General features: G+C 45.1%; 1 protein-coding gene across 2 annotated transcripts in view; it reads right to left on the bottom strand.

Annotated features, from left to right (window-relative positions):
- Nucleotides 1-16,056, bottom strand: part of Slc5a1l1 (solute carrier family 5 member 1 like 1) — a 50,085-nt gene extending 34,029 nt beyond the window's left edge. Inside the window, 4 exon segments of one of the 2 annotated variants that reach the window (NM_001434733.1) lie at nucleotides 6,136-6,195; nucleotides 7,376-7,480; nucleotides 13,912-13,983; nucleotides 15,874-16,042. In NM_001434733.1, coding sequence (NP_001421662.1) covers nucleotides 6,136-6,195; nucleotides 7,376-7,480; nucleotides 13,912-13,983; nucleotides 15,874-16,002 — 366 coding nt within the window. In that variant the 5' untranslated portion in view covers nucleotides 16,003-16,042. 2 annotated transcript variants of the gene reach the window in all.
- Nucleotides 16,057-17,603: the final 1,547 nt, after the last annotated feature.

Here is a 17,603-nt window from a genome sequence, read left to right on the forward strand (position 1 = left end):
AACACTCAGGTCAGATGGTGTCCCTTACATCATCCTGGATGTGTGACCCACAAGCACAGGGGCCATGTCCTCAGTGATCACAATGCCACTTGACCTCAACAGCTCCTAGCTCAAGAGAAGTGAATCAGGAAGAGGATATTGCCTCTCTTTTCCCTGGCTAGTTTCTGTGCTCTTGTCTACCTTGTCTATTGTGAGCTCCAACTCAAACTCCACCTGTGTGGTGGTTTGAATACACTTGGCCCAGGGAGTGGCACAATTCGGAGGTGTGGCCTTGGTGGAGGAAGTGTATCACTTTGGGGGTGGTCTTTGAGACCATTCTCCTAGCTGCCTGGAAGTCAGTCTTCTTCTGGTCACCTTTGGAACGAGATGTAGAACTCTCAGCCCCTTCTACACAATGCCTGCCTGGATGCTGCCATGCTTCCTGCCTTGGTGATAATGGATTGAATCTCTGAACCTGTAAGCCAGCCCCAATTAAATGCTGCCCTTTGTAAGAGTTGTCTTGGTCATGGTGTCTCCTCACGGCAATGAAACCCTAACTAAGTCAACCAGCTTCAAAAGTTCTCATCTGAGGTCCTCACAGGGCCTGGAGACCTTTGTCTAAGCTGGCGTAGGCTTCATTCTCTTGGCCTTTCTTTGACCCTGTGTCATACTCTGCCACATGACAATCATTCTCCCAGCAAGGTTCCAGAAATCCTCATGCTGTTTCTAAGTTGATTTCTTGGGCTCCCATAACAAGAGAGAACGGTTTAGGGCAGTGGTCCTCAACCTTCCTAATGCTGAGACCCTTTAATACAGTTCCTTGTGGTGACCCCCCCAACCATGAAATTATTTTCGTTGCTACCTCATAATTGTAATTTTTCCACTGTTATGAATCATAATGGAAATGTCTGTGTTTTCCAGTGGTCTTAGGCGACCCCTGTGAAAGGGTCATTTGACACACACACACACACACACACACACACACACACACACACCCGCCAAGGGTTGTGACCCACAGGTTGAGAAGCGCTGGCTTAGGTGGCTTAAACAACAGATTAACTATTGTCCCTCATGCTGTGTGGAGCTACAGTGATCTGGTATTGCCACAGGCGTATGTCACAGCAGGCACTTCAGCTTGTCTCTTAGCCATCCCAGTGTACGCTGCAGACATTTTATGACGTTTTGGCATCTTTAAAAGTGATCTTTCCAATACCCTTGGGAGGGAATAGGGAGGCAAAGTTTAGAGCAGAGACTGAAGGAACACCCATTCAGAGCCTGCCCCACATGTGGTCCATACATATACAGCCACCAAACTAGATAAGATGGATGAAGCAAAGAAGTGCAGGCTGACAGGAACCAGATGTAGATCGCTCCTGAGAGACACAGCCAGAATACAGCAAATACAGAGGCAAATGCCAGCAGCAGACCACTGAACTGAGAACGGGACCCCAGTTGAAGGAATCAGAGAAAGGACTGGAAGAGCTTGAAGGGGTTTGAAACCCCATATGAACAACAATGCCAAGCAACCAGAGCTTCCAGGGACTAAGCCACTACCCAAAGACTATACATGGACTGACCCTGGACTCTGACCTCATAGGTAGCAATGAATATCCTAGTAAGAGCACCAGTGGAAGGGGAAGCCCTGGGTCCTGCCAAGACTGAACCCCCAGTGAACGGGATTCTTGGGTGGAGGGCGGCGATGGGGGGAGGATTGGGAGGGGAACACCCATAAAGAAGGGGAGGGGGAAGGGTTGGGGGATGTTGGCCTGGAAACCGGGAAAGGGAATAACAATTGAAATGTAAATAAGAAATATTCAATTTGGGGCTGGGGATTTAGCTCAGTGGTAGAGCGCTTACCTAGGAAGCGCAAGGCCCTGGGTTCGGTCCCCAGCTCCGAAAAAAAGAACCAAAAAAAAAAAAAAAAGAAATATTCAATTTAATAAAGATGGAGGGAAAAAAGTGATCTTTCCAGTGGCTGGAGAGATGGCTCAGTGGTAGAGAACACCCATTGTCCTTACAAGAGGACTTGGGTCTGGTTCTCGTCACCAACACGGCTCACGGCCATCTGTGAATCAAGTTCCAGGGAACCAACGCCTTTTTCTAGTCTCTCCGGGCACCAGGCATGCATACGGTATACCTACATCCAGGCAAAACACTCAAACGCATATAACAACAACAAAAATTTGAATAAAAAATGGTTTCTAAATCTTTCTGGTTGGGAAGAGGCTGGCCTCCTCCAGGGCCGAGTTAGAGCAAGCATTGGACAGTAAGTTACCAGGGCAGAGCCTGGCTCCTCCACCCAGCCTGTGCCCCCTGGAGACAACCGTCCCCTGCTGTATTCCTCTGAAGAGCAGGTACTAGACAACCAGAAACAGAAACCTGATGACGTTCCTCGAGTCAGGCAATTCAAACCTGTTTACTCTTCTGTGCCTTGTCTTTCCCAACCAAGGCCTAACCCGTACCTCATTCCTGTCTGCCCCCCCCCCCCATGACTCCGTTTCTTTTCCCAGTGGTTCCTTGTGGTAGATTGTCTCTGGGCCCCTCCTATCTCTGGGACCCGTGGGCTATCTCTATCTCTGAATGGGCTAGAGAGATGGCTCAGTGGTTAAGAGCACTGACTGCTCTTCCAGAGGTCCTGAGTTCAAATCCCAGCAACCACATGGTGGCTCACAGCCATCTGTAAAGAGATCCGATGCCCTCTTCTGGTGTGTCTGAAGACAGCTACAGTGTACTTATATATAATGAATGAATAAAAAAAAGTTTAAAAAAAAAAAGAGTTAAGGAAATGGGGAAATCTCATGTTGGCAACCTGACAGCATGCCTGAACACTCTAGAACAAAAAGAAGGAATAACAAAGGAGTAGTCAGCAAGAAATAATCAAACTCGGGGGTTAAACCAATTAAATTGAATTTTTTAAAAAAATACAAAGAATCAAAACGAAGAGTCAGTTCTCTACGAAAAATTAATAAGAGTGGCAAACGCTTAGCCAAGTTAACTAAAAGATGTAAAGAGAAAAATTGATAAAATTGCAGACGCAAAGGGTGACAGTACCACAGACACTGGGGGAATCCAGAGAATCGTAAAGACATAATTTAGAAATACATACTCCATCTAACTGGAAAACCTAAAATAAATGAATATATTTATATATCCATATATATTCATAAAAATGGCTTATCAACGTTAAATCAGGATCAGATAAACGACTTAAACAGACTCCAAGCCCCTAGTGAAATAAAACCAGTCATGAAAAGTCTCCCAACGCAGTGGGCCCTGAATCTGGGCACCAGTGAGTCAGCCCTGAGGGTATGAGGGTGGGAGAGCTGACCTTGCCTCCAGCCAATGGCAGCATTGGGTAGCCTAGCTGGTGCGGCTGAAGGGCTGGCCCTGGTGATACAGATGCGGGAGAGCCCAGCAGGCTGACCAGCTCAGCTATCACAGATCCAGGGCTTTAAGTTGGCCCACCCTGAAATCTACATCATCTGGGACTTGTTGGAGCGTGCGAAAGGGCCAGTCCCACTGATCTAGAGCTGCAGGATCTCCAATGGATAACCCGGAGGAGTTCCGGTGAGGATCCAGTACTGATGGTGTGACGGAAGCCAGAGACCTCGGAGGTAGACACGCAGGGAGATGGAACTGCAGTCAGTAGCTAGTATTGTGATCTGAGGAGAACCAGTCAGCAGTCAGCAAAAAGCCCCAGTGAGGGTTGGGGATTTAGCTCAGTGGTAAAGCGCTTGCTTAGCAAGCGCAAGGCCCTGGGTTCGGTCCCCAGCTCCGGGGGGGGGGGGGGAGTGGGGGGGTGGGAGCAAGCCCCAGTGAGTTTACCTCAGAGAGGCAAAGCCCAGGCCGGTCCTGTTTCCTGAGGCCTCTTGCCACTCTTATGCGTTTGTTGCTGACTTGGTCACCCTGGTTTTTTGTCCAGTAGGAATATCATACGAGTGGTTTCTAATTCCCCACTAGACAATAAAATCACAATACGTAACAATGGTGGCTATTTCCCAAAAGGCATTACCACTCAGATAGATTCATAATTTAGCTGAAGACTTTGTAGAAAAAAAAAAAAGTAAAGATATGTATGGTTTCAAAATTTAGGTTAAGGTGCTTTTTTATGATTAATTAAATCAGGTCAGGGAGTTTTGCCAGGTGCTTTGTAGCAGAAAACGTAGGGCACAAATGTGTTCTTAGTTATTAAACAAAAGCTCTGCTATGGTCAGAGAGCAAGAACAAAGTGGGCCTGTTTCAAAGAGCTGCGAGTTTCATCTGCAGGAGACAGGCTAGTGATCAAAGACAGTAACTGAGTTTCAGTCACCACTGTTTTTTTTTTTTTAAAGATGTATTTATTTATTATATATATGTACACTGTAGCTGTCTTCAGACACACCAGAAGAGGGCATCGGATCTCTTTACAGATGGTTGTGAGCCACCATGTGGTTGCTGGGAATTGAACTCATGACCTTTGGAAGAGCAGTCGGGTGCTCTCAACCTCTGAGCCATCTCTCCAGCCCTCAGTCACCACTGTTAAGAGCAGTATGCAGACTTAGGATAGATTCTTTTTCTGTCGTCCCAAGGAAAGTTAAAGATCTTGGACCTAAGGTTCTCTAGATAATTATACATTCGCTGTACTGTGAAGACAATGTAAGAATAGGTAGGTGGTAAACGCATTAGATGAAGAATTGTGTTGAGTTAGAATAACATGATGTCTATCTCCTTTCTGGCGACTGCAAACTGCTACCCCTCAGTATAAGAGAAAGCAGTTGTTGAAAGCATCTGGCTTGGTCGAATCCTGTCACTCTGTAATAGAAAAACTGTTCTGTCAAGATGTAGATGTCTTGTGGGAAGGAACCACAGGAGAAGCTAAGTAGCCGGGCGTGGGATTCAGAATAACTTGCTTTTAAGAATGTGAAACTTGCGATCGTTATGTGTAATCGAAACTCATGATTGAGAAGTGATTGTAATGTGGGTTTTTTTTTCCCCTGCATGAGAGATTTCATCTAGGTATATAAGGACTAAGGGAAGAACTAAAGGGGTTGGAGCCTTGCTTCATCCACCGCGTGTGTGTGTGTGAATGTGTGCCCGCTTTACACCACCCTACATCTCCTCCCTGGACAGCTGAACTCACTGACAAAGCTGACCTCTGACAGACCTTATACCAGACCAATGACTCACTGCAATGAACATTTTGCAAGGGAAGATGCAATTGGCTCCGGGTGTTTCCCCTTTCCAGCACAGTAATGTCTGCATTATAACCACCTTTTTATTACCATAACCAATACCGTAGGTATTTATTTTGGTTCATGATCCATGGCCAGTTGGACGATTTGCTTTGACCCCTGTGGTAGCATCATAGCAAGAGAGTGTACTAGAGGAAGCTATTCGCTTCCATGGACAGAATTTTAAAAGGGAGGATTGGATTGGGGCCCTAACATCCCATTCAAGGTCAATGACTAGAAGACTCCCCACCCTGCATCTCTAAAGCTTTTACCACCTCCCAGTAGCATCACGGTATGGAGACTAAACCCTTAATAGGCCTCTAAAGGATACTTATCTAAATCACAACAGTGTGTTTATCCCTGAATTGATAGAATATGGTTTTGTTGATGCTTTCTAATGAATGTCAACATTTAGTCAAGACAACGCCTTCACTAGTCTTACACCTTTGACTTTAGAACAAGTATGTCAAGTTTCTCACAGAGCCCCACTTGCCTCTTTTTTTTTTTTTTCCCCGGAGCTGGGGACCGAACCCAGGGCCTTGCGCTTCCTAGGCAAGCGCTCTACCACTGAGCTAAATCCCCAACCCCTGCCGCTTGCCTCTTGTATGGAATTTTATCCTGTGAATCAGCCAGATGGAAAGAAATAGCATTTTCGGTCACTAAGTCTTCTAGTCAGTAACGCTTCTAGTCCTTTCGCTTCTTCACGCCTTATTTTTTATAATGTCTTGAGATATTTTCCTTAAAAGATGAGTTCCTGAGTAAACAGATAGTTGTGCCTGTCGACCCAAGACATTTCAGGTATCTGCAGATTTAGGGAAGTCTGTCCCAGGATCAAAAGACTGACCAAGTGTAATGTATCCTTCATGACATTCATGTACCGCACATGCAATATTTATTTTTTTAAAAAAACATATCGTAAACTATAGAGTAACTATGATGAACTTACCCCAGCCTTGCTGTAGATAGGAACGAATATCCAGCCAAGCATGAAGAGCATAAATACAGTCTAAAACCAAGAGAACGCAGAAGAATTAAATCAGGGGCCCGTGTGGGTCAAGCTCTTAAGAGAGACTCAGGTTCTGTTCCTGTGTGCCTCAGACCTGATGAGATGTCACTAACGGGCACTTACAAATACAAACCCAGGGGGCTGGAGAGATGGCTCAGTGGTTAAGAGCACTGACTGCTCTTCCAGAGGTCCTGAGTTCAATTCCCAGCAACCACATGGTGGCTCACAACCATCTGTAATGGGATCCGATGCCCTCTTCTGGTGTGTCTGAAGACAGTGACAGTGTATTCATATAAATAAAAATAAACCTTAAAAAAAAAAAAAAACAAATACAAACCCAAACACAGACCTTTCAACACTAAAACACCTAGCTTTCAGGCACATTACCCTTGAAAGTTTATTAACTTAGGGAGTTCCTTTCCAAGTTACCTTTTAGCATGTTGTTTTCCTACTCCTGGATAAGAATTACAGTGTCTTATGAATCAATTTAAAAATAGCCTAGACAAAGAAAAGAACCTAGATACGGTGAAACACATATGTAATCCCATCACCCAGGAGACAGAGGCAGGAGGACGGCCACAGGTTTGAGCAGGGAATTAATGTCTTCTGCTAACTCATCTATGTAGTGAGTCCCAGGCCAGCCAGGACCACATAGTAAGGCACTCGCTCAAAGAAATAGAAGAAAGAGAGGGAAAAGCAGGGGGAGGAGGAGGAAGAAGGGGAGAGGGAAGGGAAGAGGAGAGGAGAAGGGAGGAAAGAAAAAGGTAAAGTGGAGAGAGAAAGAGACAAGGTGGGAAAGAAAAGACATTTTATTAAGTTTGGACTCTGTAGAAGTATTCTTTAGGGCTGGAGAGATGGCTCAGTGGTTAGAGCACTGACTGCTCTTCCAGAGGTCCTGAGTTCAAATCCCAGCAACCACATGGTGGCTCACAACCATCTGTAATGGGATCTGATGCCCTCTTCTGGTGTGTCTGAAGATGATGACAGTGTACTCATAAACATAAAATAAATATATAAATCTTAAGAAGAGAAAAGGAACTCCCAAAGACTTGACTCCCTCAATCTATACTTTCCAAGGCATCTTTAACAGTCACTAGAGGCTAAACATCAGGTTTTCGAGCTTCCGAGTCATTTGCGCAATGCCCAAGTAGAGATAAGTTGGTAAGAAGATACTACTCACATTCCATTCGAAGGCCCCAACAGCAATTCCAGAAGCTGCGCCTATGCCAGCCAGGCCCATGAAGTGGCCACTGCCAACAGTTGAAGAATAGATGGAAAGGCCCATCTGAAAACCACAAGACAACTGCGTGTCAGAGCCACTATCGAGCGTGTGGCTCAGCCGTAGAGCACCCGCCAAGCCCGCACAAAGCCCGGGTTCCAGCCCATAAAACCTGACCTCCCAGCACTTGGGAGGTGGGAGCAGGAGGATCAGAAAGACGTTCGAGGTCATAAGTTCAAAGTCGTCCTCAGCCACACAGAAATTCTGCCCTGGGGAGAACCCCTCTGGAGAAAAGGGAAAGTTGGTGGAGTTGTGGGTCTGTCTGTCTGTCTGTCTGTTTGAGTATATCACTTACCTCTTTACTTTGAGACAAGGCCTCAGCTATCCCAGGATGTCCCCAAACTCACTATAGTGCTTGTCTCTTTCCCTCAGCTCACGGGTACCGACCATCCCACTAATGAAACACTCCTACCCCAATGGGTGCTGGTCTGTTGTTAACCGCAGCTGACTCTTCAGTCCTAGCTAACCAGATTACCACAGATTCTTGGTGCAAGGCATCCCACACATGGCCCAAAAGAATCCCTGAGGGACTCCCAAACTTCGTTCTGAAACCTCACAAGCCAGGCCACTGTCTGTCTTTATCTCTTTGAGGCTCCCACAAGACTACCCATTAATCTCTGAGTTTGTATATTATATACTGTATATGACATATATGTCCCTTTAATATGCAATATGTGTACTATATACTGTGTATGACATATAGTATACTGTATGTCATATAAACTATATTACATAGCATATATTATGGTATATAATATATCATTTATATATTGTGTCATTCTATAATATATTGTTACATATTACATGTTATAGTATGTCATATCTTATATGTGAAATACCATATACTATATATGCAGTATATGTAGTAGTGACTCCAATATGTATGTATGTATGTATGTATGTATGTATGTATGTATGTATGTATACAAACAGAGGCCTGGGGAAAGTTCTATTTACCCAGAAACCCCAGAAAGCAGATGAATGTTGCCCATATTTTGCTTTTCTGACATTTACTACAAGAACCTACCTTTTCGGGGGCTGGAGAGATGGCTCAGTGGTTAAGAGCACCTGACTGCTCTTCCAGAGGTCACGAGTTCAATTCCCAGCAACCACATGGTGGCTCACAACCATCTGTAAAGAGTTCTGATGCCCTCTTCTGGTGTATCTGAAGACAGCTACAGTGTACTTATATATAATAAATAAATAAATCTTTTAAAAAAAAAAAAAAAAAGAACCTACCTTTTCCCCTCCCCCAGTAAGACCATTCCAATGTGTGTTAAATGGACTGCTAACTGAAAAACTTGGCCAAAACAAGCAAACAAAAGAATAAATCAATACAGTTTAATGGGTCCACTTGTACCCCAGAGCAGCAGGGGCAGAGCCCTGTATATGGCCACCCTGCTCATAGTGCTTGGCAAAGGGAAGGTTATACAGGTATGTCATATGGCTGGCTGATCAAGCATGGTGTTTCCAAGAGTTAAACAGATAAGAAACTCTTAAGTCAGGGGTAGAGAGATGGCTCAGTGGTTAAGAGCACTGACTGCTCTTCCAGAGGTCCTGAGTTCAAATCCCAGCAACCACATGGTGGCTCACAACCATCTGTAAAGAGATCTGATGCCCTCTTCTGCTGTGTCTGAAGAGAGCGACAGTGTGCTCACATACATTAAATAAATAAAAAGAAATCCTAAAACAAATAAAAGAGAGGAATAAAAGAGAGGCTATATTGGATCACAACAGCAGGGGATCAAGTCCATCAACCAATTCCCAGACTTGATTCAGTTCACTGATCCACAAGTCTCTTTAAGGAGGAAACATGTTACAATACCCAAGTGTTTGACTATCAGCCTTTCTGCCACCCTTCCCTGGAGGAATATACAGTTTTCTATTAGGATAACTATACCACAGGGACATGAAAACAATTTGACTTTCCAGAGTCTATTGGAGACTGGTTCTGAATTGATGCTGACTCCAGGAGACCCTAAGAATCCTGTGACCCTCCAGTTAAAGTAGGGGTGTGTGGAGGTCGGGCAACTGACGGAGTTTTAACTAACGTCTAGCTCACAGTAGCTACCGTAGTTTACCACAGTAACTAATCCTGTGTGGTAAATTCTCCAATCCCGGAATATATGATTAGTACAAATATTACAAAAATTAGTACTTAGAATTTGACAGAATCCCCACATTGTTTCCGGGATCCTGTATACCGAGCGCCTTTATGGTCGGAAATGCTAAACGGGAGCCCCTGGGAGTTGCTGCTTCCAGGGGGAACGGTGAACCAAAATCAATGTCGAATCCCTGGAGGAACTGCAGATTAGTGTCACTATCAGGGACTTGAAAGACGCAGGGGCAGTGGCTTTAATTCTCCCATTTGACCTGTGAAGGGGTCAGGTCAGTGGCAGAGAATGACTGTCAGAGACATTAACCAGGTAGTGATTCAACTGGGCCTGTGCCTGGTGTGTTTTCCTCGCTGAGCAGATTAATACGTCTGCCAGTAACTGCCATGCAGCTACGGATCTGGCAAATGCTTTTTACTCAATATGTATTCATTGGTTTTTTTTTTTCTTTTTTTCGGAGCTGGGGACCGAACCCAGGGCCTTGTGCATGCTAGGCAAGCGCTCTACCGCTGAGCTAAATCCCCAACTCCCTATCAATATGTATTCATAAGGACCATCAAAAGCGATTTCACTTTCAGTTGAGAAGACCAGCGGTATACCTTCACAGTGCTAGGTCAAGGGTATGATAACAGTCCAGCCCCATGACAGGAAGTAGTGCAAAGGGATTGTGTTGGGTTGCTTCCTCTACATAACATTATACTTATCCACTCTATTGACTGGACCAAGTGCTGACTGGACCAAGTGAGCAGGAGATGGCAACTCCTTTGGACTTGTAGGTAACGCGTGTGTGTGCATCAGAGGATGGGAAATAAATCCAAACAAAATTCTTTTCTCACAGGGCACTCCCAGCACAGATGTAGGGTTGTGGATCTGTGGGTTTTGAGTCAGTCCTCCCGGACAGAATCACCTTCTAAAACTCCAGTGGTTAATGCTGGCTGTCTACTCGGCTAGACCTGTGTGCTGGCTGGTTTGATGTCAACTCGACACAAGCTAGAGTCGTCAGAGAGGAGGGAGCCTCAGTTGAAAAAGATGCCTTTATTTGATCGCGTTTTAGGCAAGCCCGTAGAGTATTTTCTTACTTAGTCATTGGTGAGGGAGGGCCCAGCTCACTTTGAGTGGCTCCATCCCTGGGCTGGTGATCCTGGGTTCTGTAAGAAAGCAAACTGGGCAAGCCCTGAGGAGCAAGCCAGTAAGCAGCACCCCTCCATGGCCTCTGCATCAGCTCCTGCCTCCAGGTTCCTGCTCTGTCTGAGTTCCTGCCCTGACTTCCCTCAGTGATAATGTGGAAGTGTGAGACAAATAAACCCTCGCCTCCCCAAGTTGCGTTCAGTTGTGTTTCATCGCCATAGTAACCTTAAGGCAGCTTGGAATCAACTAAAATGAAAACAGCTGGTCATTCCTGCCAGGGATTTCCTTGATCAGATTATTAAAGCGGGAAGACCCCGAGGGTGACAAGCACCTTCTGGTGGCAGATCAGATAAAAGGACACGGGAGAAGGAAACCTTTGCTGCCTGCTTGCCCTCACCCCCTCTGCCAGGTACCTCTGCCCTCTGGCTACAGCATTCCTTCACTAACAATAGAACCAGTTTCAGCAGGATTCCAACACAGACAGAAGAGCTGGAGAGATGGCTCGGAGGTTAGGAGCACTGCCTGGTCTTCTGGAGGTCCTGAGTTCAATTCTCAGTAACCATGTGGTGGCTCACAACCATCTATTAGGGGATCTGATGCCCTCTTCCGGCGTGTGGATGTATATGCAGCAGAGCACTCATACATTAAATATTTTAAAATATACAACATATATATATCATATGCACATGCATCCTAAGCATATACATCATATACACAGATATCATATGCACATACACCATGTACACATGCAGCATATAAACATACAATATATACACACACAATATATGCATATGCAACATATCAACACATGCAACATATATACACAACATATACATCACATACATATAGCATATATGCAGCATATGCACATGCAACATATATACACAACATATACATCACATACATAAGCATATATACAGCAAATGCACATGCAACATATATACATACAACATATACATCACACACATATATATACAGCATATGCACATGCAACATATATACACACCATATACATCACATACATATAGCATATATACAGTAAATGCACATGCAACATATATACATACAACATATACATTACACACATATATATACAGCATATGCACATGCAACATATATACACACCATATACATCACATACATATAGCATATATACAGCAAATGCACATGCAACATATATACACACCATATACATCACACACATATAGCATATATACAGCATATAATATACAACATATACAATGTGTACATCATATACATATATACAACACATATGTATATACCATATATACATAATATATGACACATATCATATACATACATACCGTATACATCATATGCATATACAATATTTACATCTACAACATTTACATATACATCATATACATATACCACATTTACATGTGGGATGATGTCACAGGTGAGGCAGGTACAAGATAGAATGAGGCCTGTCATTGGACGAGAAGGAAGGACGGGCGGGAGAAAAGTTGAAGGAAGAGGAGGAGACGGGAACGGAAGAAGGGAGAGAAGCACGTCCAGGAGAGAGAACATGGAGGCTGACGTTAAGACTCCACGCTGTCCCTTTACAGGTTGTTATGAATGTTCTTAAGGGATGGATGTGTACAGGGCTTCGTATGTTCAGGTGGGCAATTGTATCTTATCAATTGGATCAGAGGTTATTGTGTTGTGTGTTCTTTCATGTACCGTCTTCAGTGTAAGAGAGTATGGTGGCTGGAGACACTGGGCCGCCGTGGAATTGGGATGTGTGCTTCTGGCAAGATATCTACCAGATATCTTGGGGCACTGCGGTGTGGATGTAGTGGGGGATAAAAGACAGCTTTATATGTTTTTATATTTTTACAACAACATTTACATATACAAGATATATGTATAGCTATCAGTTTGTCCTTTTAAAGAACCTTAACAAATATGATAACCAAAGAATTATTTAGCATAAAGTGGTTCTACCTTCTATCTCACCCCCCCCCTCCTCCAGCCCCAATCCGTTCTACACCAGCTTAGGTACAGCGGTTCCCACTGCTCAGAACACCTCCATTTACCCAGAAAAGGCGTGGTCCACGCCAAATCCCACTTACATAATAACTCTGCCTTTGAAAGATCTTTTCTGTGTTACTATACCCAACAAGGCCAGGTTTGGCTGTTATATATGTTTGGCCCGGGCACTTGCTAGTAGGCTCGTTTCCTCTCCTACTAAGGCACTACTTTAAAGATTTATTTATTTATTATATATAAGTACACTGTAGCTGTTTTCAGACACACCAGGAGAGGGCCTCGGATCCCATTACAGATGGTTGTGAGCCACCATGTGGTTGCTGGGAATTGAACTCGTGACCTCTGGAAGAGCAGCCAGTGCTCTTAACCGCTGAGCCATCTCTCCAGCCCCAAGGCACTCCTTTAAATATGAATATTGGACTGGTGGTGGCTCAGTGGGTTCGAGTGCTTGCTGCTAAAGCATGAGGTGCTGAGTTCAAACCTCAACACCTTGCATAGAAACACGGGTGTGGGTGCTGTGCCTCTCTACCCCCCCCCCAGCCCTGTGGAGGGCAGAGACAGGAGAATTGCGGGGAGCTTGATTAGCTCCCAGGTTCAGTGAGCGACTCTGTTTCAAGGGAGTACGTCAGGCAGAGGGAAATGGAACAGGACACTCAAGGGCCTTCTCTGGCCTGTGTACAGCACGCATGTGCACACTCAAATGCACATTTGTAAGGAGTGGTGTCATACTTCCGTACTTTTGCATGAGAGAGTGAGGAAAGAAAATACTTAAGCACTAAATAAACCACCAATTACAGGGCACATAGCGTAACCCAAGCACTCGGGAGGGCAAAGCAGGAAGATTGTGAGTTCAAGGTCAGCCTGGGATACAGATCTCTTTGTAGATGGTTTTGAGCTACCATGCAGTTGGTGGGAATTGAACTCAGGCCCTCGGGAAGAGCAGTCAGTGTTTTTAACCTCTGAGCCATCTCTCCAGCCCCAAGACGGCTCCTTTTTAAAGCAGGAAGGAAAGAAGGAAGGAAGGAAGGAAGGAAGGAAGGAAGGAAGGAAGGAAGGAAGGAAGTCATCCAGTTAGTTCTAATTTATCAACCTCAAACTATTTTGGATTTAAGACATCAAAGTACAAAACAGGCTGACATAGACATTGCCCCCAAATTGACAACCACATACGAGCTTACTCACCAACCACCATGCTAGATTCTGGCCGGCCAGGAAGAAGTCTTTTATGGTCCCACGACTGTGTGACAGTAAAGCCTGCAAAAAGAATCCTCTGGTGAAAGACAATCGAGAGAGAAATTGAACGGCATGTGCTGGTCTTACTATTCTGCAGCTAATTAAATACAAGCTAGATCTCTCAGGCTTAGTTCGTGTGAGGGAGGGATTCTCCAGTTACAGCAGTAGGGAAAGGCAGCACACTGCAGACTAATGTGCATAACTTAATCATGTTTCATAAGCACATACAGAATAGTCATGCATGCCTGAGCGTTTGCCCGGGCTCTGAAAAAAAAAATAAAGAAAATATTCAACCTCTGATTATCAAAGAAAGATGATATGGATGAGGGAAGAAAAAACTCACTCACTCCTTAAGTCTTTGTGGGCATTTTGCTTGTTACACTGAATGTTAAAGCATTTGGTAATCATCAACGGTATATGATTGTTCATATTTTTAAAGAAACAAACAAAAAGCCGGGTGTAAGGTGGGCGTTTTGGTGCACACCTTTGAGCCCAGCACTCTGGAGGCAGAGGTAGGCAGATCTCTGTGAATTCAAAGTCAACCTGGTCTACAAAGTAAGTTCCAGGATAGCCAGGTCTACTACACAGAGAAACCCTATTTGAAGAAAGGAAGAAAAAACATGTTTTATGTCTCCCACAAGAATAGTAGGAGCGGGGTTGGGGATTTAGCTCAGTGGTAGAGCGCTTGCCTAGGAAGCGCAAGGCCCTGGGTTCGGTCCCCAGCTCCGAAAAAAAGAACCAAAAAAAAAAAAAAAAAAAAAAAAAAGAATAGTAGGAGCAACGAATTTACTGGTTCTCAAACCAGACATGGGCCCCAGCTAAGGGCAGTTGAGAGTAATCTGGGAGGCAGGGAGAATTACTGATACCAGCACTGGAGGAAGAACCCCAGAATTGATGCTCAAATACTAAGGGTCCCTGCTAAGGCCACCTAGAAATATACTTCCCATGACTGGAGCCAGTGAAGGGAGCTAGTAAGTGCTATGGATGTACACTCAGGATCTCCCTTCCTGTTTGGAATAGAACCTGTACAGTCATCCCTTGGTGTTGATGGGGATTAGCTCCTAGAGGCTTTGTGAATATTAAAATCCGAAGATGCTCAAGTACATCATACGTCAGACAGCTTTACATCTGAGCTCCGTCCTCGTCCTCGTCCTCGTCCTCCCCCTACCCCTACCCCCCTCCTCACCCTCCTCCTCACCCTCCTCCTCCTCCCCCTCCCCCTCCCCCCTCCTCCTCCTATTCCTCCTCCTCCTCCTCCTCCTCCTCCTCCTCCTCCTCCTCCTCCTCCTCCTCCTCCTATTTAGCCTTTCAGAATCTCAGTTCAAGTCACAGTAGGGTCCTGCCTCGGCGCGCAAGGAGAACAGGTTCCTAGACTCTCTTAGCTCGTCTCTTTTATTTAAAAAAAAGTCGTACTATTTGGATGTAACCACTGGTACACCGTTTTTGCAGACTTTACAATGCCTCTGGATTTATAATTTAGGAATTACGACACTTAAGCGCTGTAAATGAAAGAGAATCTCAGACACTGTGAGCGTCATTGGCTAGGTCTGCAGATGGGGAACTCCTGGGTAGAGAAGCCGGAGTGTTAGAGAAATGTGCTTGTGTCAGTCACAAGGACTTTCAAAATACCATTCAGGTTCGGGGTTCTGTGGAGCAGGGCAGGCACAGGTGAATTACTTGACTAGTATTTCGGGCAGGGTGCGGGGTGGGTGTGTGGAACGGTTGTAGAGCATAGGAAGAGGCAATGACCCAGAATGGCTTGGTTAACGAAGTAAACGTGCTTGGTTGGAAGGTAGGGAAGGGGCTAGGGAAAAGTGGGGCAGCGCCATCCCTTCTGAAGCTCGGGAATGGTAGGCGGAGGCCGGGTCTCTGCAGGAAGTGGTATACCCCGGCCCAGAGGTCGCGTCATACCCACAGCCCGATGCACAGAACCAGCAAGAGGTAGAACGTCATCACCAGTGTGTCTACGGTGCTGTGGATACTTAAGCCCAGGGTGCTATGGTTCCAAGTGAAGCCATGGCGGATCTCTGCGGGCTCCATGGCAGCCTTCCCGAGGCAGGGAAGCACTCACAGCCACAACCCTACAACGGTTCTGGACTCAGTTCCATCTCTGGTTCGCAAGGCATCCTGGGAAGAGCCACGGTGCGGCCAAGAAGTTCTGCCACCTAATTCTTCCCAAGCACTAAAGACTTCTTCTGGACTGGAGAGATGGCTCAGTAGTTAAGGGCACTAGCTGCTCTTCCAGGGGTCTTGAGTTCAATTCCCAGCAACCACTTGGTGACTCACAACCATCTGTAATGGGATCCGATGCCCTCTTCTGGAGTGTCTGATAAATCTGTTCTTAAAAAAGACAAAGAGGGGCTGGGGATTTAGCTCAGTGGGGCTGGGGATTTAGCTCAGTGGTAGAGCGCTTACCTAGGAAGCGCAAGGCCCTGGGTTCGGTCCCCAGCTCCGAAAAAAAAGAACCAAAAAAAAAAAAAAGAGACAAAGAGACTTCTTCCCTTTCAGTCTCAGTCTAAAGAGAGGGAGAGAGAGAGAGAGAAACACAACACGAGGAGGAGGAGGAGGAGGAGATACTAGGACAACTGAAGAAGGGTCATTAATGGGGTCGTTTTGTTTGGTTGGTTTTGTCCTTAATGGACGGCAGAGCGTTTCGGTTTTATGCAATTCAACTTCTTCGCACTAAACCCGCCTTTATATACTTTAATTTGGCTTGAATTGGCTCGTTTCACCATTGGAGACTAAGTAACTTATCAAAAACCACCCGACTCCTTCAAAGAAGATAAATTCATGGTCACTGTAACGTTTGGGGGTGGGGGACGGTTTGTTTGTGGGCTGGTTGGGTGGATGGATTTTTTTTTTTTTGCTACAATAATGCACTTTTAATGGTAAAATTCTTGACAGCACAATGTCTATTTGGCAAATCTTCTGTTCAAGCATCCATCCAGTCACCTCTGGAAAAGGTGCACCCACTGCACTGTCCACTTGTCAGAGGAGCCCTTGAAATTCAGAAATGAAGGACCTTGTGTGGAGCTTGCCATGCCTTCAGTTAAGGGGACCCACATGTGGTACCTTTATACGAAATCATTTGTACTTTTAGAACTGTCCACCTGATTCAAACTCCACCATCTCATTTTCTGGCTTCCCATTCTTGTACATGGCTTTGTTCAGTTATCCAGCTTCCTCATGAGTCCTGCCTATGAGATTCCACCAGATGTCCCATCACAGAGGTCCACAGCGCCATTCCTGCTCAGCTTCGCCTCACAGCTCCGAAAGCTGGATGGATGTTTTTGATTTTGTTTTTGCTTTTTTGCTAAGCCGTAAAGGGGGAAAACATTTTTCAAAAGTTCAGGAGTATCCTACGTAGTAGTTCACACTGAAAGCAAACAATCTAGTTAGTTGTATTTTTTAAATCACAAATTACATATTAAATTGGGAGTTTTTAGTGCTGGGGGATGAATGGGAATGAACTGGTTTGGGGTGGGATATGCATGATGGCCGCCAGGGGGCAATATTGCTCCTGGAGCTGACTTCTTACTCTAATCTCAGGAGCGAAATCACTCCATACAGAGAGAGAACTGTTGGAACTTCTCCAAATATTTGATCTTCCCAAGGAAAGATAGGTAAGTTTAAAGAGAAAA

This window comes from Rattus norvegicus, chromosome 20 (assembly GCF_021556685.1).
Source record: "Rattus norvegicus strain SHRSP/BbbUtx chromosome 20, alternate assembly SHRSP_T2T, whole genome shotgun sequence".
Classification (NCBI taxonomy): domain Eukaryota; kingdom Metazoa; phylum Chordata; class Mammalia; order Rodentia; family Muridae; genus Rattus; species Rattus norvegicus.